At 42.6% G+C, this 25,998-nt stretch overlaps 1 protein-coding gene across 8 annotated transcripts in view; it reads right to left on the bottom strand.

Annotated features, from left to right (window-relative positions):
• Positions 1 to 16,622, bottom strand: part of ZDHHC14 (zinc finger DHHC-type palmitoyltransferase 14) — a 120,818-nt gene extending 104,196 nt beyond the window's left edge. Inside the window, exons 1-3 of one of the 8 annotated variants that reach the window (XM_056567086.1) lie at positions 16,014 to 16,259; positions 10,654 to 10,950; positions 9,763 to 10,029 (exon numbers count right to left, since the gene is read on the bottom strand). In XM_056567086.1, coding sequence (XP_056423061.1) covers positions 9,763 to 10,004 — 242 coding nt within the window. In that variant the 5' untranslated portion in view covers positions 10,005 to 10,029; positions 10,654 to 10,950; positions 16,014 to 16,259. Of the gene's footprint in view, positions 1 to 9,762; positions 10,951 to 12,012; positions 12,033 to 16,013; positions 16,269 to 16,335 lie in introns of those variants that run through there. The other 7 variants (XM_056567083.1, XM_056567088.1, XM_056567089.1 and 4 more) reach the window with 7 other exon arrangements.
• Positions 16,623 to 25,998: the final 9,376 nt, after the last annotated feature.

The raw sequence follows: 25,998 nt of genomic DNA, 5'->3' as shown, positions 1-25,998 counted from the left end.
CTATCCAAAAGACAGATGATCAGTAAGTATGACATATCAATTTCACCTGCACTATAAACCTGTACCAATAGGTTGTGTGGGTGATAAGATGACAGATTCCCTTTCAATCGAATACACAGACTTTTCACACACTGGTGTTAACTCTTGCTAGATTACTCCCTGCAGATTCATTAAAAGTAGAAAACATTTTAAAAAGGGGTTATCCTGCATTAAAAAAACAAACCCCATCAGCTTACCTTCAGTAACCAATCATACAGTGTGTGGTATTATTTCCAGTGAAATGAAAGCAAAAAGTTGTGATGCAGCACATAACCTGAGGACAAGACTGGTGCTGTTTCTAGAAGAAAGCAACCATATTTTTCTAATCCTGGATAACCCCTTCAGCTTCTGATGAGTGAGCCCTGCACCTATGATAGCTATGAGTTAGTGTATAAATCCGCTATAGTTCAGGAAAGTTAAGGGTGTAAACAATAGTAAATCTGCCGGGCTGTGGAGGCCTCAGTCCCTTTATCCAAAGTGGCAACAGCATAAATGTAATGAGCCAGTACAGGTACACGGTCCTATACTACCTGTAGGCCCTGTCAGGTTGAGTCCCTCAGTTTACAAAGGAAAAACAAAAGGAAAAATAGCCAGCACAACAACCTAATACACAGGTGCCCGCTGCTGTGGCAAATACAAAATGTACAAACAAGAAAGTTGCAACAGCACTCTAGGTCAAAAAATGGAGGCTCTCAGCGCACTTTTTGATCAAAATGTGTCCCCCCCATCCACCACGCGGAGGTGGCCTCATATCGGATGGGACCCTAACATGATAACTCACCTCTGCTGTGCATATAGCCTCTGACTGTGTGACATGTTGTATCAGCCATTGACTAAACCACCTCCAGTCTGAGAGGGGTGGGGTGCACGGCTAAAGAGGGTGCCACACCCCCCAATTTACAAAGGAAAAACAAAAGGCTATATGCACAGCAGAGGTGAGTTATCATGTTAGGGTCCCATCCGATATGAGGCCACCTCCGCGTGGTGGATGGGGGACACATTTTGATCAAAAAGTGCGCTGAGAGCCTCCATTTTTTGACCTAGAGTGCTGTTGCAACTTTCTTGTTTGTACATTTTGTATTTGCCACAGCAGCGGGCACCTGTGTATTAGGTTGTTGTGCTGGCTATTTTTCCTTTTGTTTTTCCTTTGTAAATTGGGGGGTGTGGCACCCTCTTTAGCCGTGCACCCCACCCCTCTCAGACTGGAGGTGGTTTAGTCAATGGCTGATCCAACATGTCACACAGTCAGAGGCTATATGCACAGCAGAGGTGAGTTATCATGTTAGGGTCCCATCCGATATGAGGCCACCTCCGCGTGGTGGATGGGGGGACACATTTTGATCAAAAAGTGCGCTGAGAGCCTCCATTTTTTGACCTAGAGTGCTGTTGCAACTTTCTTGTGAGTCCCTCAGTGACCTGGGGGCTCCCCTGCAGGGTCTCAGTCTGTTTTCTCCCTGTTGGTTTAATAAATGTGTGTGTATGTTCCTTTAAAAGCATAGACAGGATCCTTATGTCTAGATAGTATACAGGATCTGTGGAGGTCAAGAACCTGTGAGTAATCCTGTCACATATCATGTTATGCAGTTATATGATTGGTTGTAACATGTACTTCCAGAGAGCACCAGCTTAGCCTATGACCCACAGTTTGACCAATGGGTTTTAGTCCAGCCCACACTATATAAAGGGGTGGCCATCTTTAATTCAGTCTCTTTCAGTTAAGTGCTCAAAGCTGTAACATCTAAGCTTTTGCTGAAGTAGCTACCAGAGATCTCAGGAGAAATGTTCAGCATCTGGAGGCCACAAAGCTACAAGTCTCTAGAGTAAGTCTACAAGTCTGTCTGCTGTCACTACAACTAGTCAAGTCCTGCACATAGTCGAGTCAAGTATAATTACAAGTCAAAGTGAAGTTTATTACAAGTATTGGTCCAGGAAGCTGCGAGGTCCTCTGGGTACAGGCCACCTCTCTGGGAATTCTGGCCTTAGCTGTGAAGATAATTACATCTGTCTTCTATTCAGTAAAGCCTCCGTTTTCCTCATAACTGGTTGTGGACTCACTACTAGCGCGTGGGATAGCAGAGAATCCGGGCGTGTGGTGTTCTGGAACCCGAAAACCACACTGGTGTCACAAACACATAGGGGTTAATACCATCCAACCCCCGGGGTTAACATCATCTGATCCCACCACTACACCTGTCATCCCACCATATACACCGGTGGTTACCACATAAAAAGGACATTTGTATTAAAAAATAAAAATAAAAAAAAGTGCTACTGGCATATAAAAAAATTAATATAAATCCCTTCTAGGCAGGAAAGGAAGGTCGAAAAACAAAACATTACACTTTGAAATTTAAAGAGAAAAAAAAACTGCTCAGAATGTAACTAGTATCTTGTTACCTCATTGCACACTGAGGCTTTAAATGACTGAGAAGAAAAGGTCCATCTGCATACCAAAATCCCAGATCTTCATGATAGTGCTAACTATTGTTTAGCTTTTAGGTGGATGAATAGGGCTAAACATAACAGGAAAGAAAACTGCTGACTGCTAAAGGTTTGGTAATAGGCACCTTGGTAAGTCAACTGAAAGAATGTTTTTGGGCATAGTCATCTAAATTACTATTTACTGACTTCACTAAAATTTGTTAACTCCTTCCAACCATGAAAAACAGTAGTAGCAACATGGCAGCACGCCACCAGACAAGATAGGGTAACATTCTTTGGTTGACTTATGACTTTTGGATTGCAGTGTATCTGAACTGCAAGTCTACAAAATATTGCAATTTGCAATGGTTATGTCCATGACCCGAATATATTGTTCAGAGGGGACAGGAGCTACTAAAAAGGGGAAAACCCAGCACATGTCTTATAAAGACAGCTCACTGACTACACTAGTGGTCCGGTAGCCCCATCCCCCACCCCCAGAGATAACTGTGGGGGTCCAACTGGACACTTTGTAATCATCCTTTATCCAGGGAACACTTCTAACCAAATGTAATTCTCCAATACGGACAAGTAAAGTGACTTGTATAAATTGAGAGGGTGCACAAATGAAGAGCGACAATAGTTTCACACTTACAAGTGCTTCACCATGGAAGTGAAAGCATCATTGCTCTGGGGAGCACATCCCACTTTGCTGCTGTACTCGACAGTATAACAGTCTGTTTAATAGGACCAAACTGATCCCAAACACATTGTGGCTGCTCCAAGAGATATTTAATCAGAACATAAAAAGTTGTTGAAAACAAAGCTTTGAATTCATTTTCCACCACGACAGAACCCCTAAATGCTAAATTAAATCTATATATATTTTTTATTTTATTTCTTTTCAATTAATATGCCACTGGGGCTGTCTTATAACAGGAAATAAACCTATATGGGTTGTCCATAATGACATGTCTACGGGACCAGAATGCTGCAGGATAGGCATCATGTTGGCCCGTCCAGTTTGACAACCTTTTTTCTTAAACTTGTAATTAACTATAACTATAAAAAGGCAAACATTCCTAAAGTAACACAAACCAATGGAAACTGGTCAAAACAAACAAACAAAAAAAACCACATACATTTGATATTAAAAAGCTTCCAGAACGTTTCAACAGGAGAGAGAGAAAAAAAAAAAAAGGGCTGTGGACTTAACTTTTTTCAGGGCTAAGCTTCAACTCTTTGACTTTAAAAAAGTAAAACAAACACAAGTTGCTTGCCAAGTCTGACTGACTGGACCGGAAATGCTCAGGCATGAAAACTCCCATCAACAATTTTATGCCCATGTGAGTAATAATACTGCATTCGAAGAGAACATGCAGGTCAGTGGTTGTCACCCATGAACAGCCTTATAATTATTTTATTTTTAGACTGCAGCTTACAAACAATATAGCCGAGACATAAGTCTCTACTCAATTTTTTTTACATACTGACAACCAGTTTTAATTGAAAGAATTTGTAAGATCAGGTTTACACATCTTAAAGGACATCGGCAGCGTAATTAACACTTATCCCCTATCCACAGGATAGGGGATAAGTGTTTGATTGCAGGGGGGTCTGACCGCTGGGACCCCCTGTGATCTCCTGTACGGGGCTGCAGCTATGCCGTGGCTCTCCCGTGCAGGGGGCATGTCAGCCGCAGCATGACGTTGCGGCCGGCACGCCTCCTCCATACATCTCTATGGGAGAGGAGGCGCCTTCAGCGCTCACTATGAGTGCTAATGGCAGCGCCCCGTTAGAGAGATCGAGGGGGGTCCCAGCGGTCGGACCCCCCGCAATCAAACACTTATCCCCTATCTTGTAGATAGGGGATAAGTGTATATTGTGCTGCAGTTGTCCTTTAAATTCTGAATTAGCAAGCAATTGCAAAACGTTTTCTTAGTGGGCTGCAGGAGCTCCCCCACTTCACCATTACTCACATCGAGCCCTTAACCCCTTAAGGACCAAGCCCATTTTGGCATCTCATGATCTTGTAAAATTTTATAATCCGCCCAGTTCACTGCCCCTATCATGATAAACCACCCGCCTTTGTTATTTTTCTACCTTGATATTGCTCTGTATTTTCTGCTCAGTCTCCGTCAGATTCACAGACTAGGAAGGGGCAGTACCCAGCAGGCATGACATCATCTGAAGTAATACAGGGGAGAACTTCCTCCCTCAGTCTGTTACACACAGCCCAGGGCAGTTCAGATGAGTTATGATTGGCTAAGGCTGCACACCCCCCGCCCCCTCAGTATTTCCTGATTTTGAACTTCTGCCAGGCCAGGAGGAGTCCAAAGTCTGTGCAGGAGATGAGGGAAAAATGTGCTCTGGACAAGAAGACAAAACACCTAGTGGCAGCTTTTTTTAAACACAAATAAAACATAGATAATTAGTTTAAAAAAAAAATAAAAAAAATAAACATATTAGAAAGATATTTTTTATTTACCATAAAGGAACACAATAGCAAAAATTTGTTATAATGAGAGTGCCCATTTAAGGACAAGGACAATTTTCGTTTTTGCACTTAAGATTTTAGAAGGGGATGAGGAAAAAACTAAACACTTTCAATTTTGCACCTACAGAGCCATATAAGGGCTTGTATTTTGCGTCACCAATTGTACTTTGTAATGACATCACTTATTTTATACCAAACTCTGCAGCAAAAAAAAAATGGGCGGTTAAAAAAAATTAAAAAAAAAAACTCACATTTTGGGAATTTTGGGGCTTCCGTTTCTATGCAGAGCACTTTTTGTTAAAAATGACATCTTATCTTTATTCTGTAGGTCCATATGGTTACAAGGATACCTAATTCATGTAGATTTAATTTAATTTTACTAAAAAATTATTACTACATGCACCAAAATTAGCATGTTTAAAATTGTAATTTTCTGACCTCTATAATCTTTTTTATTTTTTCGCCTATGATGGCTCATTTTTTGTGCTGTGATCTGTAGTTTTTATTGTTATTGTCCTTTTGATGGGACTTTTTGATAGCTTTTTATAAAAAATGTTATGGTATATAAAGTGACCAAAAATTTGCAATTTTGGTATTTACGTGTACGCCATCGACTGTGCGGATTAACTAACCTTATACTTTAATAGTTCGGACATTTACACACAGGGCAGTACTACATATGATTATTTTTATTTTTTATTACATTATTTTATAGGAAAGGAGGGGGGGATTCAAACTTATTAGGAAGGGGTAAATTCACTTATTAAAGTGCACCTGTCGTCAACAAAAACTTTTTTTACAATGTAGATAATACAAATCTATATATTTGTAATATACATTGTTTAAAAAATGTGTATATTTATGGGTGAAAAAGTGCTGTCCCTGTAGCAATTGCCTGTGAGGAGTCCAAAGACAGGAAGTGAGGACAGGACAAGCAGGGCTCTGTGAAGGCTCCTGGCTTGTCAATCATCCTCATATGTGAGCCAGGGGCATGTCATAGAGCCTCAGTGTGCAGAGCCCTGCTTGTCTACCCACACTTCCTCTATTTGGACTCCTCATAGAGACACAGAGGCAATAGCTGAAGGGATATAAATATACCTACATATTTTTTAACCAATGTATATTACGGCTGTTGCTAGCTCTAATATATATATATATATATATATATATATATATATATATATATATATATATATATATATATATATATATATATATATATATATATATAGCTATATCTATATCTATCTCTCTGTTATACTGATTTTAATTTCATAAATTTTATTGAATTTAGATCTGAAAATCTCTCTTTTCCATCTTGAACCATCCATCATACATCCTTTTGGTTGGTATGCTGAGGACTGAGTAACCTATTTTTTCTACTGAAATTTCCCCCCGTATTCTCTTGGGTGAGGGAATGTCTCAGTTAACCTCACATATTTTTTTCCCTGTGAGCTGCACTTATTTTTTAGATTTGTAAATTACTTCTATTAAAAAAATATTAATCCTTCCAATAATTATCAGCTGGCAACAGTGTTCTCTGCTTGTCTCGGGAACTGCACAGAGTAGAAGAGGTTTGCTATGGGGATTTTCTTTTATTCTGGACAGTTCCCGAGACAGGTATCAGAGAGCACTTAAACAGAAAAGAACAACTCAACTTCAGCAACTCATAAGTAGGGAAACGATTAAGATTTTTTTTAATAGAAGTAATTTACAAATCTAAAAATACAATGTGTGTGCAGCTCACAAAACCACAATCCGAGGATATATTTGGTTATAAGCCGAAACCCAACGGCAGAGAATAAAATCTAGAAAGAAGAAATGTATAACCAATCCTCAAGGATTTTACCCCAAAAGGTACATAATGATATTCAAGTAAAATAGGTTTGCTTTAGTTAACAAGTTTATTAAATATTAAATCTATATATTTGTAATATACATTGTTTAAAAAATGTGTATATTTATGGGTGAAAAAGTGCTGTCCCTGTAGAAATTGCCTGTGAGGAGTCCAAAGACAGGAAGTGAGGACAGGACAAGCAGGACTCTGTGAAGGCTCCTGGCTTGTCAATCATCCTCATATGTGAGCCAGGGGCATGTCATAGAGCCTCACTGCACAGAGCCTCACTGCACTGCACACTGCATAGGTAATCACCACCTATAAAAATAGATATCTATCTATCTATCTATCTATCTATCTATCTATCTATCTATCTATCTATCTATCTATATATATATATATTTTTTATAGGTGGTGATTACCACTAGGGCCCAGTGGCTTTTCACCCCCTTTTATTACATCTGTGCCAGACTACTAAATAGTGCAATTTATTCTATTGATTTTATATATTTAATAAAATTGTTAACTAAAGCAAACCTATTTTATTTGAATATCATTATGTACCTTTTGGGGTAAAATCCTTGAGAAGAAACATTTCTTCTTTCTAATTTACAAATCTGTTTCACTTCAACTTCAGTTGATATATAAAAAAAAAAAAAAAAAAATTCCTGGATAACCCCTTTTACCTCTTCAGGACACAGGGCGTATATATACGCCCTGCATTCCAAGTCCTTAAGGACCCAGGGCGTATCCATACGCCCTAGGGAAATCCGGTCCCCACCGCTAGCCGGTTGGGGACCAGAGCCGGATGCCTGCTGAAATCATTCAGTAGGCACCCTGGCACAGCTGCTGCGCAAAGCTGCGATCTCCTCCTATCCCCTGGCATTAGTCAGAACGGAGTTCTGACCAATGGCAGCGCATGACAGGGGGTTGCCATGGCAACCCCACGTTCTGCCCGACCCCGGATGTCGATGGGATCTGGGAAGAAGATGGAGGCCGTACCTGCCGGAGAAGATGCCTGGGGACCTGGGATCTTTGCTGAGCCTGCTGGGTCTTTGCTCAGGTAGGGAATCGACAGTGGGGGGGGAGGGAAATCGAAAGTGAAAGGAAAAGTAAAACTATCTTTACTGTGGCAACCACTAGGGGGGCCAAACTGCAACTCCCAGCATGCCCAGACAGCCAAAGGCTGTCTGGGAGTTGGTTTTGCAACATCTGGAGGGTCACAGTTTGGAGACCACTGTTACAGTGGTGCCCAAACAGTAGCCCTCCAGATGTTGCCAAACTACAACTCTCAACATGCCTCGACTGCCCAGGCATGCTGGGAGTTGTAGTTCTGTAACATCTGTCCCTTCAGATTTAGCAATTTTCATGACATTTTTGAAAATTGCTGCACTACTTTGAAGCCCTCTAATTTTTTCAAAAAGCAAAAGTATGTCCATTTTATGATGCCAACATAAAGTGGACATATTGTGTTTGTGAAGAAAAATTAAATTTATTTGGAATATCCATTTTCCTTACAATTAGAGAGCTTCAAAGTTAGAAAAATGCAAAATTTTCAAAATGTTCATGAAATTTGGGGATTTTTCACCAAAAAAGGATGCAATTAACGCCGAAAATTTACCACCAAAATAAAGTAGAATATGTCACGAAAAAACTATCTCAGAATCAGAATATTCGGTAAAAGCGTTTTTGCGTTAATTCGTAAAGTGACGGTGGTCATAATTGCGAAAAAGGGCTCAGTCCTTAAGGTGAAAAAGGGCTGCGGAGTTAAAGGTGCTCTGCTGCTCCAGCCTGCTGAGGCTTCCTGGAGCAGCAGGGCACCGATCGGATGGCGAGGAGACAGGTAAGGACCCTCCCGCCATCCACTTAGCTGATCAGGACATTGCGATTTTACCGCAATGGTCCCGATCAGCTCTGCTGAGCTGTCTGGATCATTAACCCTGCATCAACTTTGATCCCGGCGTCTAGAGGGTTAATGCCAGGAATCGGTCCAATCGAATATGCCCGGCATTAACCCTGGGTCCTGACTGCTGAAACCTAGTCGGGAACCACTAGGTTTGAAGCATGTTCAGCCAGTGAGCATGCTTCAAACACTGGTAACGAGACAAGAGTGTTAAAGATCACCAGCAATTTTTACCTATGACAGCCCTGCCAAAAGTTTCAAAACTTAAAATCTGTACCTTCATTTGGCACCTATCGGCAGGTGGGATGTTGATCCAGGGATTTATTCTGATTACCAGATTTAAGATTGGGAAGAAGTTATTTTCCTAATAAAGAACAACTGGCATCTGCCTCAGGGATTTTTGTCTTCCTCTGCATCAACTCAGTAGTCTGACTTGATGGACTTTTTTTTTTTTTTTTTTTTTTTTTTTTTTTTAAAACCATATTAACTACCGCAATTCGACAAAATTAGCTGATTATTATGGCCATGTAAAAGACATCTGCTGCATCAAAAACAAAATCGTGCAGCATTAAAATCATTGTCAGTTGGCGGCACATCTCAATGTGTAAATAAATGAGCTGCCGGCAATAGTGTAAACGACGGGCTACAAGGATGAGCCAGCAATCGTTCATGTAGCCCTTCACTTAAAATATCAACAAGCATCAATCTATTAGACCGGCACTTGTATCAGGCAGTAGTCAACGCATCTATAAAATAAATAAAATAAAAAGGATGCTATGGGGGAGAATTTATCAAAGCCTGTCTAGAGGAAAGTTGCTGAGTTGCCCATCGCAACCAGATTACTACTAACATTTCTGAAAAGGCGTCTGCAAAATGAAAGAAGCGATCTGATTGGTTGCTAAGGGCAGGTTTGTATAAATCTTACCCTGTGTGTCCTTACCTGGGGCAGCAACACCTTACCTTGGGCTTCTTTCCATCAATGAATTAGCTGGTTTCATCCATTCACTTGGCACACAGGAAAACATTTACAAAAATAAATAAGTATAAAAAATTAAAAAAACTTACTCAAAAGCAAAGAAGAGCCCACTGGTGACCAGAATTAGGATCAAAGTGAGGTAGAAGACTCCAGTTTGCCTGGCCATCATAATCCTGCCATTGCAGTAGAACTTGTTCCTCCCAGGAAAAACCTCCCATTTTCGCTTAACAGCAATTTTCTTCTTTTTGTGAGAAGACTCCATGGGGGAGGTTCCGCGAGTGTTGATTTCACTATATCCACACTCTTTCATGGGCCCACCTCCCGGAGTCATCAATTAAAGAGACAGCTATGCAAGTCTACAAAATACAGATGCAAGAAAATGTTACAGTGCTATAAAATCCTGGCAGGCGAGGAAGGCAATCCAATAAATGTAATCCACCAATGCCCAACACTAGAACTGGGACCAAAAGTAACCCAACTTTCTTCATGAACTTAACCCTGGCTTGGTTCCGATTTTCTTAAGCTCATTTTACTGAGAAGGGTTAGGGCCTTTAAGATGGAAGGTCCCTTTAAAGTAATTATCCAGTATAAGGGTGATCAGATGCTTCCAGCTGGAGAATATAAAGCTAAGGAGGAAAGAAACCCAGCTTCTGAGATCTAGAATGTAGTGTGCTTCTCAAGCAGTTCCTTATATTTGGCCTACAATGTCTTCTTCCATTGGCAGTCATATGAGCGGCAAAAGAGACAGCTTAAGTTCACAGGGCCCAGGAGATAATCGGTTCAGCACTCCAAAAGGTTTGCAATATACATTCACCATCACAAGTTATAGTGCTGGAGGCATGAAACTCATCCTGTATGAGAATATTACACATATGTTGAGGGGTATATAGACGAATATATGAAGAATAGGTCTTCAAAATCCAGACAAGAAGCAAAGTTATTAATAGCAGCAAAACAATTTGGATCTATAGTAAAACTACCTTTCCTAAGAGACTTGTGAAAAAACGTCTTCTATTTAAGTTGCTTCCTGTTACGCCACAATCCTCTCCCTTCCTTAACAACCGACGAAGAACCGTCATTACATGCTGGAGGAAGCAGCAACAAGAAACCAGAAAGAAAAGAACTTCTGGGACTTCAATGCTTCATGTCTCAAACTGCAGGCAAGGTAGGAAAGCTGAGCAACAAGCCACAGGCATGACAATGGTCCGCAGGAGTCTTCTGTCCTTCACCACCAGCTCCAGCCTCCACAATCATTCAGGATACACCGGCTTGTCATACTACAAAAAAGAAAGAAAGAAATTAGAAGAAATGTGACAGAAAAACACAGCTTCCCATACAAGAGTGGACTGGACAGCATAGCAACAACTACTGTGGTCCCTCAAGTTACAATATTAATTGGTTCTGGGATGACCATTGTATGTTGAAACCATTGTATGTTGAGACCATAACTCTATGGAAACCTGGTATTTGGTTCTGAAGCCCCCAAAATGTCATCAAAAATAGGGAAAAAAGTGAGGATTAAAGAAAAATAAGTAGAAAACTAATATAATTAAAGCAAATCCTTATATATAACAGTAAGAAAGATCTGCTGGGAGCTGTAAATCACTGTCTATGTCAGTGTTTCCCAACCAGGGTGCCTCCAGCTGTTGCAAAACTACAACTCCCAGCATGCCCGGACAGCCAAGGGCTGTCCGGGCATGCTGGGAGTTGTAGTTTTGCAACAGCTGGAGGCACCCTGGTTGAGAAACAATGGTTTATGTAGAGGACAGGAGCTTCTTCAGGGTCCTATACAGTACACACAGTGTCCCAAATGGAGCCGCCCTTACTTGGTGTCCAAAGGAGCAGCTAACCCTGGCACAGGTAAGGAGTAGTACAGAAATTGTAGTTCCTCCCTGTACTGTAGGGGGCACTACCAGACACCAGTCAGTGCAGGCACTTCAGTAATACAGGTGATTTACCAGTAAAATGCCCATTCTGATTGGTCACTTCTTCCAGCCATTGACACATTTCACAGATCTGGACTGTCTGTAGCATTGTATGTTGAGTCTGATTTCAAGTTACAATGGTCCAGAAAAGACCATTGTATGTTGAAACTATTGTATGTTGAGGCCATTGTAAGTTGAGGGATCACTGTACTGTATTTTAAAGTTGCTCGTCCCCATGAATCGCACTTCGGGTCCATGTGCCTATCAGCTTGTAAAATACAAATTAGAAAAAAACTATTGAACTGGCTCTTTAATTTTACCAAAATCATCATCATCACACAAGTCACAAATTTAGAATGGCATTGCTTTGCTTTAAATGCCTCAGAAAACTGAGTAAGGATATTTAAACAGCACCTAACTGCTTCAACCTCATCTTTTCTTTTACTATAGGAGGGGATGGATCAAAATGAACAGAGTGTTTGGATCTCTTGGGACATTGCTGCTTCAAAACCATCTGCAGAGACAAAAATATAAAAAGGGTTTGTGTGGAGAAAGAAACAACTTATCAACACCTGGGCTGCTCCCTTGTAAGCTGTGACATCACGTCACAGGCTCCGACACTGGTCTGCTCTGTGTCTCCACCTCCAGACAGCACAGGAAGAGACTAGTGATGTAAAGGGGGGAGCTGGTATTGCTGCTCATTAGATTCATGACTCAGATAAGGTAGCAGTGAGACAGTTTTGAAGCAAACTCCTGATAAAGGCTTCCTTCTGCCTTTTCTGAAGAGTCATAAATAAAATGAGCAGTAATACCCCTTTACATTACTGGTCTCGTCCCGAGCAGACAGGAGAGAACAGGGAGGCAGGGACGGGAGCTCTGCAAAAAATAAGTGTGAGATGTCACAGCTACAAGGGAAAAAGCAGAGCTGATAATAGCAGATCTGTGCCCTATGGCTAATAACATATTTGCTATATTATACTTTTTGACTCCAAACACGTTGTTCCTTTTGATGGACAACCCTCAAGGACACAGCCAATTAATTTTTTTCCCCCCATAATCGCAAACGTTTGTATAATTATTTAAAAACCCCTCCCCTAATAAAAAAATAAAAATAATAAATAAAAAAACACGTCAAGTACGCTGCGGATGTGCTCCTGTGTAAGCGAGCACATCCGCAGTATATTTCACGTGATTTTTATTTTTTGTTTTTTTTTATTAGGGAAGGGGTTTTTAAATAATTATACAATCTTTTATTTTACAATATACACAGTATTTAATGTTCAATGCTAGGCTATTGCATAGCATTTAACAGCTAGATTGGCTTTCCCAGGCTGCATCATAAATCTGACATCAGATAAGAAGACCACTGAATGCCATTCTAGCTCATTGGACCTTATGATCACGTTGGGGGGTCCAATTAAGCTTCCTGATGCATTAAGTCCCAGGGGGCAAGGCTACACATTTATCCCCGATGTAGTCTAGGAGTCACCAGGTTTTTACAATATATAATGCGGCAACACATTATATTGGATAAAATAAGGATTCTCATTTTTTTCTTTTTTGAAGTGTCCAGTACAGTATGCCAACGAGTCTCAAGTAGTCACAGGGGCACGCGGTGTTGAACAGTAGTGATGAAGCCTGGGCTGGGATCACTCCCACATAGGTACGATTTGGCACAGCTGATCTCACTGCTTTATACTGAAATCTCGCAAAAGGCCTAGAATCAGCAATATGACTGGGCATGAAACAGCTTTGGCCAAACTGCAGGGAGCCATGCCGTCAATCATGACTGCCAATCAATGATCAAAGCCTGGGATGCCCTGGTGCCCTACTTGAGGCTTATTAAATACGGTGTGGGACACTTTTAAAACTAATTTTTGCACTATAGTGGAGATGATGAACAACATCCGGACATGATTAAAAAAAAAAAAATAATTACCAATTTTTTTTTACCCTATTTCATGTGTTTCCGCCAGTTATATAGAATAAAATTTGGGGACGGGTTCCCATTAGAGATACACGTTTAAGAACCACACATATGAATAGGAAAACATGACATGAGCAAAACCTACACTACAGCTTTATGTATATGACCAATAAAAATAAATAAATAAAAAATAAATAAAAAAATAAAAATGGGGCATCCAGTGTCATCAGATTTCACTATCCAGCCATCGGATTAAAGTGAACCTGTCATCACTATCATGCTGCCTGAACCATGGATCATGGGGGTGGTTCCCAGCAGCTTCTCCCCACCAGTCTTGACTGACAGATCTCTTCCTATACCAGTACGAGCATGTTGGGAGTTGTAGTTTTGCAACAGCTGGATGCACTATGGTTGGGAAACACTGACCTACACCCAATCAAGCAGAAGGGGAGAAGCAATCGGGGCCCACCCTGATGATGCTTGGATCAGGCTGCAAGAAAGTAATGACAGGGACGATGAGGACATCATTGCAGCACTTTCACCAGACGCCATAGAGGCTGGGACCAAGACAGAAAACCGACTGTAGACCCAGTGGGGGAGATTTATGAAAACCTGTCCAGAGGGAAAAGTTGCCCAGTTGTATTTAGCAACCAATCAGATCGCTTCTTTGACATTTCAGAGGCCTTGCTAAAAATGAAAGAAGCGATCTGATTGGTTGCTATGGGCAACTGAGCAACTTTTCCTCTGGACAGGTTTTGATAAATCTTGTGTGTGTGTGTGTGTGTGTGTGTGTATATATCTATGTATATGTATATATATATATATATATATATATATATATATATATATATATATGAACTGACTGTAGCCGGGGTGGAGCTGCACGGGATTGAGTACAGGTCTGTTTGTTTTTATTATTTGTCCTATAGCTCTGAACAGAGCCACTAACAGCAGTGAGAATACCAACATAAAGACTTCTTGTGGCAGATATTGGGGGCAGCAATATTAAAGGGGTACTCTGGTAGAAAGAAAAGGTTTTCAAATCAACTGGTGACAGAAAGTTAAACAGATTTGTAAATTACTTCTATTTAAAAATATGAATCCTTCCTGTACTTATCAGCTGCTGTATGCTCCACAGAAAGTTTTTTTCTTTTCTTTCTGACCACAGTGCTCTCTGCTGACACCACAGTCCATGTCAGGAACTGTCCAGAGTAGGAGCAAATCCCCATAGCAAACCTCTCCTGCTCTGGACAGTTCCTGACAGGGACAGAGGTTTCAGCAGAGAGCACTGTGGTCAGACTAAAAAGAACTACACAACTTCCTCTGGAGCATACAGCAGCTGATAAATACTGGATAAATAAATAATTTACAAATCTGTAACTTTCTGGCACCAGTTGATTTAGGAGTGCATTAAACAAGGGGACCAAGCAGAATATGGTATACGGATGCCTTTATCTGAAGTTGAGCACTGAGTAGTAATAAGTATAACCTATATGTAGTAATAAGTATTCCCAGAAAAGAATCCATAAAGTTCCGGGGCAGGAGTGCTGGTGCGCAGCGCTGTCACACACATCTGGAGAGAGATCATGATTAGAGATGAGCGAACTTACAGTAAATTCGATTCGTCACGAACTTCTCGGCTCGGCGGTTGATGACTTTTCCTACATAAACTAGTTCAGCTTTCAGGTGCTCCCGTGGGCTGGAAAAGGTGGATACAGTCCTAGGAGACTCTTTCCTAGGACTGTATCCACCTTTTCCAGCCCACCGGAGCACCGGAAAGCTGAACTAATTTATGCAGGATAAGTCATCAACTGCCGAGCCGAGAAGTTCGTGACGAATCGAATTTACTGTAAGTTCGCTCATCTCTAATCATGATCTAATCCAACGTTTCCAAATCTGGGTGCATTTAGCTATTGCAAAACTACAACTCCCAGCATGCCCAGACAGCCAAAGGCTGTCCGGGCATCTGGGAGTTGTAGTATTGCAACAGCTGGAGGCCCACTGGTTGGGAAACTCTGATCTTTTAGATGCACACAGCTATGATAACAATAGTGCTGGGTGCCCTAAAGCAGGGGCCTGTACAGCCCCACCATAGCGCTCTTCTACATGTTCACAGGACTAGGTGTGGAAGAAGTTGACAAGAGATCAGTGTCAGGGTCATATGGCGGCTATGGTCGCCCCCGGGTGTACACCAAGAGATCACAGTCGTGATAAGAAGGAAGGATGAAGACACTGGGGAGGTCTCCAGCTCCATCACCCTCCATCCAGATGAGTCACAGGAGGATGGGGAAGTAGTCGCCTCACATTCCTGCACATCAGCCGGATCACTCCAGCAGGCACACAGCGGCTCCAGCCCCTCACACGCCGCACTCCATGGCCGCCCATTGTCGGCAGCCACACACAACGAGCCCACGCAGGCGAGACTCGCTAGGCCGCACACGCCCGTAAGCCCCGGAGCTTTCCTCACACAGCTACGACAACAACGCACCTTCCGCCCCGATGTCACAGCCTACGACTTCTCGCTGCCTTCCTGCCTCTCTCTCCGCCTCCTGCAGGCGACTGAGCTCCACAACACACCTACACTCACAGGCAACGGCTGCGATGACGTGCACGGCCCCGCCCACCGGAGGCGGAGAGGACCGGGGCAGCACGGGAGTTGCAGTTTTCGGAAGTACGAACTGTGTTTTCAGTTAACGCACAGGCTTAGCCATACAAACTACAACTCCCAAGAGGGCATTGAGGCGTACGTAACTGCCGCCCGCTCTACTGCCTGGGCTATCCCTCAGAGAGATGGAGCGCCACTCGCTTACATCTGCCGGCCGTGACTGGTGCGTCATCTGTGCGAAGGCACAATGCTGCGCGTCATATACTACAACTTCCTACAATGACGTGCACATGACGTCACCAGAGAAGAGTTCTGCTGACCACAACACTGTCGGGCAGTGGTCTCCGAACTGTGGATCTCCACCTGATGCAGAACTACTACTCCCAGCATGCTCGGGCGGCCAAACATGTTGCTATTTACTGTGCAGAAAACTAGACCTATGGAAGCACCTCAGAGGGTGCAGCTAAAACAATGGAGGTGGTTCTAGAGATGAAGACCCTTGTCCAGGTCACACATTAAAAATTGCCATGTAGCCTTAACCCCTTAAAGGAGATCTCCAGTCCTGAAAAATGTATCCCCTATCCTAAAGATAGGGGATAAGTTTCAGCCCCAGCGGTCGGACCCCCGCGATCTCCTGTACGGAGCCCAGGCAGCCCACGAAAAAGGAGTGTGTTAACCACCGCACGAAGCAACGGCCGACACGCCCCCTCAATACAACTCTGGCAGACCTGGAGATTGCCGAAGGCAGCGCTCCGGCTTTGCCATAGAGTTGAATTAAGGGTGCGTCAGCCGCCGCTTCCTGCGGTGGACAACACGCCCCCTTCCCGCAGGCTGCCAGGGCCCCATACAGTAGATCGCAGGGGGCCCAGTGGTCGTACCCCCTGTGATCTGAAACTTAGGATAGGGGATAAGTTTTTCAGGACTGGACTACTCCTTTAAGGACTCAGGGTTTTTGCACTTTTCGTTTTTTCCTCCTCACCTTTTAACCCCTTAAGGACTCAGGGTTTTTCAGTTTTTGCACTTTCGTTTTTTCCTCCTTACCTTTTAAAAATCATAACCCTTTCAATTTTCCACCTAAAAATCCATATTATGGCTTATTTTTTGCGTCGCCAATTCTACTTTGCAGTGACATTAGACATTTTACCCAAAAATGCACGGCGAAACGGAAAAAAAAATCATTGTGCGACAAAATCGGAAAAAAAACGCCATTATGTAACTTTTGGGGGCTTCCGTTTCTACGCAGTGCATATTTCGGTAAAAATTACACCGTATCATTATTATGTAGGTCCGTACGGTTAAAATGATTCCCTACTTATATTGCTTTGATTTTGTCGTACTTCTGGAAAAAATCATAACTACATGCAGGAAAATTTATACGTTTAAAAATGTCATCTTCTGACCCCTATAACTTTTTTATTTTTCCACGTACAGGGCGGTATGAGGACTCATTTTTTGTGCCGTGATCTGAAGTTTTTATCGGTATGATTTTTGTTTTGATCAGACTTTTTGATCACTTTTTATTCATTTTTTTAATGGTATAAAAAGTGACCAAAATCCGCTTTTTTGGACTTTGGAATTTTTTTGCGCGTACGCCATTGGCCGTGCGGTTTAATTAATGATATATTTTTATAGTTCGGACATTTACGCACGCGGCGATACCACATATGTTTATTTATTTATTTTTTTACACTGTTTTATTTTTTTTATGGGAAAAGGGGGGTGATTCAAACTTTTATTAGGGAAGGGGTTAAATGACCTTTATTAACACTTTTTTTTTAATTTTTTTTTGCAGTGTTATAGGTCCCATAGGGACCTATAACACTGCACACACTGATCTCCTATGCTGATCACTGGCGTGTATTAACACGCCTGTGATCAGCATTATCGGCGCTTGACTGCTCCTGCCTGGATCTCAGGCACGGAGCAGTCATTCGTCGATCGGACACCGAGGAGGCAGGTAAGGGCCCTCCCGGTGTCCGATCAGCTGTTCGGGATGCCGCGATTTCACCGCGGCGGTCCCGAACAGCCCGATTGAGCAGCCGGGTCACTTTCAGTTTCACTTTAGAAGCGACGGTCAGCTTTGACCGCCGCTTCTAAAGGGTTAATACCGCACATCGCTTCATATCGCGGGAGCCGGCGCAGGACGTAAATATACGTCCTGCGTCGTTAAGGGGTTAAAAATCATAACCCTTACAATTTTGCACCTACAGACTCATATTATGCTATTTTTCTGGCACCACCATTTCTGCTTTGTAATCACATCAATCATTTTACCCAAAAATCTACGGCGAAACAAAAAAAAATTATAATTGTCTGACAAAATTGAAAAAATTTTTTTTGTAAATTTTGTAAATTTTGGGGGGCTTCCGTTTCTACTCAGTGCATTTTTGGTAAAAATGACATCTTATCTTTATTCTGTAGGTCCATACGATTAAAATGATACCCTACTTATATAGGTTTGATTTTGTCTTCTGGAAAAAATCATAACTACATGCAGGAAAATTAATGTTTAAAATTGTCCTCTTCTGACCCCTTTAACTTTTTTATTTTTCCGCATATGGGGATGTTTAAATGCTCATTTTTTGCGCCATAATCTGAAGTTTCTATCAGTACCATTTTTTTTTATCGGACTTTTTGATCGCTTTTTATTTTTTATGGTGTAAAAAGTGACCAAAAATACACTGTGCAGTTTAATTAACAATATATTTTATAATTTAGACATTTCTGCACACGGCGATACCACATATCTTTATTTTTATTTACACAGTTTATTTATTTTAAATGGGGAAAAGGGGGGTGATTCAAACTTTTATTAGGGAAGGGGTTAAATCATCTTTATTAACTTTTTATTTTTGCAATGTTATAGCCCCCATAGGGGGCTATAACATGCAGTACATTGATTGCAGGCACTGATCACTGCTATGCCATAGCAATGCATTGATCAGTGTTATCGACAGTCGATTGTTCCAGCCTGGATCTCAGGCTTTGAGCAATCAATCGCTGATGTCTGTTATGCTTGACAGGTGTTCTGGCCCTACTTCAACTAAGCTCTTGTTCATTGACAGTACCACCACCGTCCTGCTCTGAACACATCACCTTCTCCTTACCTGGTTCCCACGTCTAACACTACATTGTCATTATCAAACTGCTTCTCCTTGTTCCTATCACTCCTCTCAGCATGAACTTCTTATGTCTGATCATGGGCCCCTTGCTCCCCCTCAGTATATTTACCCTGGTGTCTTACAGTATCTTTACCATGTCTACAACAACCAGTCCCACTAATGCTATGCTCGGCCACAACTTCCATCCCCACCAGCTCAGGCTAACTGTCCTCACACAACTCTTGGCTATTCTGTTTAGAACAGACTGTCTAGTATGGACATTTCTATTACACTAATGAGGAATCTACTGAAACCTGACTCAAAGTCATATTGTCAAACTCTTCCTCCTTCTGAGATGATTGAGAGCGAGTCAATCAGTCCACAATGGTCATATTTTCCCCAAAAACCAGACAACCTCTGGAAGACAGAGACAAGTTTTCCTTGTTGAGGCTGCAGATGCTACTACAGTACCATAAGGTTGGGGTTGCTGCTGCTACCTGTACTGGGCCTGGGCAAATGGGTGGTGCCTACAGTGCTACTTCTGCCACTAACATGCAGGGGTGCTCTTTACTCTACCCCTTCCTCTGCGAACTATGCCTTTAAGAGATATTTGTTTTTCTTTTATTGAAAAAGGTTTGGAGGTTATTGTTATGTTTTAAAGGCGGAGAAACTGTTAGTGAACTTTCACTCTCAATGCTATTTATGCTGATTTATGTTAAACACAGGTAGAAATGCTATGCGTTTGATTAAACCCAGATTGCCTTAGATGTCTATTGAATGTTCAGGGGTGGTTCTGACAACTCATGTGGCCCCCATGGGTGTCGGTGCCAGAAAGCTCAGCATCATTAACCAATGAGGAGGTTGATGCTGGTGGACTTGTCTGTCTCCTCATAGGCTAATGCTGGCACGCCCTAGTCCTGCTCCCATTATAAGAAGCGCGCTCAGAAGTTTAGAAGACATCACCGATCGGGCCAATGTAAAGCATTCATCCCTTTAGACACCGCAATCAAATTTGTTTGTGGTGTCTAAAACGGGAACAACCTCATCCCAGTTAGCTCAGCGGGTTGATTGGGACCACACAACGAAATCACGGGGTCCTGATTTGTTAAGAGGATAGTAGAAGGGCCCTTACCTGTCTTTTTGCCATCAGATCGACGTCCAATAGTGCAGGCAGCCTCAGCAGGCTGTGCTAATGGAGTGCCGATAACACTGATCAATGCTGTTCTATGGCACAGAATTGTTCAGTGTTTGCAATCTAAAGATTACATGTAATAGTCCCCTATGGGAACCAAAAAAAAAGTGTAAAAAAAATACGTTTATAAATGTAAATAAGCACCTTTCCTAATAAACGTTTGAATCACCCCCCTTTTTCCCATTTGTTATAAAATTATGTAAAAAACAAACAAACATAAACATATGTGGTATCGCTGCATGAGAAAATGTCTGAACAATTAAAATATAACATTTATTAAACCGCAACAACAACAAAATACCTAAGTCCAGAGTCGCATATTTCATATTCATATAGTCACTTCATATACCAGAATTTTTTTTTATAAAAAGTGATCAAAAAGTCCCATCAAATCAAAAGGGTACCAATAAAAACTACAGATCATGGCACAAAAAATGAGCCCTCATACATCCCTATATACGGAAAGAGTTATAGGGGTCAGAAGAGAACAATTTAAAGCATACTTATTTTCATACAAAAAGTTCCAACTTATTAAAAGTAGTAAAATAAACAAAATCTATATAAATCAGGTGCCATTATAGTCGTATGGACCCACTTATTAAGGATAACATGTCATTTTTACTGAAAAGTGCACTGTGTAAAACGGAAGCCCCAAAAGTTGCAAAATGGTACTGTAGATTTAGTGGTAAAATGAGTAATGTCATTACAAAGTTCAATTGGTGGTGCAAAAAACAAGCCCTTATATGGGTTTGTAGGTCAAAAATTGAAGAAGAAAAAATCGAAAATGCCAAAAAAAAAAAAAAGATGTTGAACTGTGGCGCAACGCTTTTCACTTTCCCTGTGCCCAGGCTGCAAAAACTAAAAAACAAACAAAAAAAAACCCACTTTAACTCACCTTCCTACGTTCCCCTGTTGCGCTGAAATTGGCGTCCTGTTTCTCAGGTGCTGGTCTGCTTCCTGCTTCATGGGCTTGGTGACTCATACTGCGCTCAACGTATTGCCGGCCGCAGCGATGTCCTGCCTCAGCCAGTGATAGCGGAGCCTGGGCAGCAGGGAGAAGACTGGGCCCAGGTTCCTTACATGACAGTGCACACAGCTTATCACTGGCCGAGGCGGGACATCGCTTCGGACAGCTATACGCTGAGCGCAGTATGAGTCGCCGAGGCCAAGAAGCAGGAAGCAAACCAGCATCGGAGGAACGGGACGCCGATAGGGGGAACATAGGAAGGTGAGTTAAAGTTTGTTTTCTTTAAGTTTTTGCAGCCCAGGCACAGGGAAAATTTTTATGTTGCACCACAGTTCTCCTTTAAGGAGTTTTATATACACTGCTCAAAAAAAATAAAGGGAACACTAAGATAACACATCCTAGATCTGAATGAATAAACTAATCGTATGAAATACTTTCTTTACATAGTTGAGTGTGCTGACAACAAAATCACACACAAATTATCAATGGAAATCAAATTTATCAACCCATGGAGGTCTGGATATTGAGTCACACTCAAAATCAAAGTGGGAAAACCACACTACAGGCTGATCCAACTTTGATGTAATGTCCTTAAAACAAGTCAAAATGAGGCTCAGTAGTGTTTGTGGCCTCCACGTGCCTGTATGACCGCCCTACAACGCATGGGCATGCTCCAGATGAGGTGGCAGATGGTCTCCTGAGGGATGTCCTCCCAGACCTGGACTAAAGCATCCGCCAACTCCTGGACAGTCTATGGTGCAATGTGGCGTTGGTGGATATAGCGAGACATGATGTCCCAGATGTTCTCATTTGGATTCAGGTCTGGGGAACGGGCGAGCCAGTCCATAGCATCAATGCCTTCCTCTTGCACGAACTGCTGACACACTCCAGCCACATGAGGTCTAGCATTGTCTTGCATTAGGAGGAACCCAGGGCCAACCGCACCAGCATATGGTCTCACAAAGGGTCTGATGATCTCATCTCAGTACCTAATGGCAGGCAGGCTACCTCTGGCAAGCACATGAAGGGCTGTGCGGCCCCCCCAAAGAAATGCCACCCCACACCATTACTGACCCACTGCCAAACCGGTCATGCTGGAGGATGTTGCAGGCAGCAGAACGTTCTCCACGGCGTCTCCTACCTATCTACTCCTGAGGTGCCCAACAGGGTACTAGAGTATCCTTCACATGCATGGCGTATATATCAGGGTTTTGACACTGGTATCAGGGTTACTAGTTTCACTCCATCTGTTGCAAAACTACAAGTCCCAGCCAGGGCCGTTTGAAGGAATTTTGGGGCCCCAACCAAAATGGACATGGAGGCCCCCCCCCTTGATGTTCACGCACGTCACGCTCTAGGGCCGGCATCAGGACGTAGTAACTCCAGCCCTTGAATGCTGGGAGGGCGACATGAGCGAACGTCTATACGAGGCCCCCACATTAGGTGCAGCACAGTTCCCCCACGTTAGGTGCGGCACAGTCTCCCCCCCCCCACGTTAGGTGCGGCACAGTTCCCCCCATGTTAGGTGCGGCACAGTTCCCCACATGTTAGGTGCGGCACAGTTCCCCCCACGTTAGGTGCGGCACAATTCCCCCCACGTTAGGTGCGGCACAGTTCCCCCCACATTAGGTGCGGCACAGTTCCCCCCACATTAGGTGCAGCAGAGTTCCCCCCACATTAGGTGCAGCAGAGTTCCCCCCACATTAGGTGCAGCAGAGTTCTCCCCACATTAGGCTAGCAGTGTTCCCACACATTAGGTACAGTATAGTTCCCCCACATTAGGTGCAGTATAGTTCCCCACATAAGGTGCAGTATAGTTTCCCACATTAGGTGCAGTATAGTTCCCCCACATTAGGCTGTAGTTCCCCCACATTAGGTGCAGTATAGTTCCCCACATTAGGTGCAGTATAGTTCTCCCCACATTAGGTGCAGTATAGTTCTCCACATTAGGTGCAGTATAGTTCTCCACATTAGTATAGTCCCCCACATTAGGTGCAGTATAGTTCTCCACATTAGGTGCAGTATAGTTCTCCACATTAGGTTGGCAGTATAGTTTACCCCACATTAGGTGCAGTATAGTTCTCCACATTAGGTTGGCAGAATAGTTTACCCCACATTAGGTGCAGTATAGTCCCCCCACATTAGGTGTAGTATGTTCCCCCACAGACATACAGCCTCCAGCCATACAGTGTATGGCTGGAGGCTGTATGCCTGTTTACTGCCCTACTTCAGTGTTCTGACCACTGCTCCTTTTGTCCGGCCACCATAGCAGTAGGTCCCGGGACTGGAGTAGCGGTGGTCACTTACCATGCTTGCCAGCGCATGTCCTGTTCGCTGCTCCGCTCCTCTGCGTTGCTTTCCAATGGGCGCACGCAAGGGACGGGGCAATTGCCCCGTTTCCCCCCCCCTGGATCTGCCACTGCATGCATTATGCACACACACACACAACACACTGTACACATTACATACTGTACATGCATGCTTCATACACACACAACATACTGTACACATTACATACTGTACATGCATGCTTCATACACACACAACATACTGTACACATTACATACTGTACATGCATGCTTCATACACACAACACACTGTACACATTACATACTGTACATGCATGCTTCATACACAACACACTGTACACATTACATACTGTACATGCATCATACACACACATACTGTACACATTACATACTGTACATGCATCATACACACACACTGTACACATTACATACATGCATGCATCATATACACATACACTGTACACATTACATACTGTACATGCATCATACACACACACTGTACACATTACATACTGTACATGCATCATACACACACTGTACACATTACATACTGTACATGCATCATACACACTGCACACTGTACACATTACATACTGTACATGCATCATACACACACATACTGTACACATTACATACTGTACATGCATCATACACACACTATACACATTACATACTGTACATGCATCATACACACACACTGTACACATTACATACTGTACATGCATCACACACAACACACTGTACACATTACATACTGTACATGCATCATACACACACATACTGTACACATTACATACTGTACATGCATCATACACACACTGTACACATTACATACTGTACATGCATCATATACACACACACTGTACACATTACATACTGTACATGCATCATACACACACACTGTACACATTACATACTGTACATGCATCATACACACACTGTACACATTACATACTGTACATGCATCATATACACACACACTGTACACATTACATACTGTACATGCATCATACACACACATACTGTACACATTACATACTGTACATGCATGCTTCATACACACACAACACACTGTACACATTACATACTGTGCATGCTTCATACACACACAGATAGAATAGATCAGTGTTTCCCAACCAGGATGCCTACAGAGGTTGCAAAACTACAACTCCCAGCATGCCCAGACAGCCTTTGGCTGTCTGGGCATGCTGGGAGTTGTAGTTTTGCAACAACTGGAGGCACCCTGGTTGGGAAACACTGGTATAGATACACACATGCACTCTACATATAGTCATCCACAGTAGTAACACACACACAGGCACAGTACATAGACATACACACATGCTTATACACATATATATATATATATATATATATATATATGCAGGGACACCTACTGTAGTCAGGCCCCATGTTGTACAGCCTCTGCGGTCTCTGTGCTCTCTCCACCCCCCTCCCCCTCCTCCTGCTCAGACGGCTGAAGGCTGAGAGAAGAGCCCAGGCTGAGGGAAGATATCAAGTGCAGCGGGGGTGGGGGAGCGTGATTGTGGTGAGAAGAACTCCAAAGCTGCAAATTAGTTTATTTAAAAAAAATGTCAGACATTCGGGGGCCCTCTTGTTTGACTGGGTGCCTGGGGCCCGGAGCACAAACTCCAAGAGCAGGATTGTTAATCGCTACAGGACAGGCAAGCACTGGCTGTGCTCAGGGGACCCCAGCCAGCTCAGGGCCCCGAGCAATTGCTTGGTTTGCCTGTCCTGTAGCGACGGGCCTGGTCCCAGCATGCTTGAACAGCCAAAGGCTTTGTATAGCGTTGCCCCCCTGACAAAGCTCTATTGAGCAAAACGATCATTGGAGTCCACACGCTCCAGGAGTATTTTTCAACATAGCAAACATTGTGGTTGATATTCTGGCCTGGCATTGCACTTTCTTTTTGCAGCATTTTATGTCCTCCGCACTTGCACTTTGTTCAGTTTCATGTTGTATGTATATGTATGCATATTGCCCTGCCATTACAGCCTATCAGATGATCTGATTTTTCTTTTCAATACCTCTCTTTTGTGAGAGACATGTTTTTAAGTGGGTGGGAGAGGGAAGCTGCTGTTTTTTATCTGTATTATTGTATTCATTTAATAAAGTAATTTGTCATTTGATTAATACCCTGTTATTTGCGCCATTCTTCTTTTGGATGGCTCAGCCCCTTTGTTTCTTCAAATTGCTTTGTTGTTTTTGGGGGTAAAGAAAGTAGTATGTAAAGCAACGCATACGAAAAGAACAGAATGTGCCCTGAGCATTCAGTAC

This window comes from Hyla sarda, chromosome 3 (genome assembly GCF_029499605.1).
Source record: "Hyla sarda isolate aHylSar1 chromosome 3, aHylSar1.hap1, whole genome shotgun sequence".
In the NCBI taxonomy this organism is placed as follows: Eukaryota; Metazoa; Chordata; class Amphibia; order Anura; family Hylidae; genus Hyla; species Hyla sarda.
This window is presented reverse-complemented; position numbering and strand designations above follow the sequence as displayed.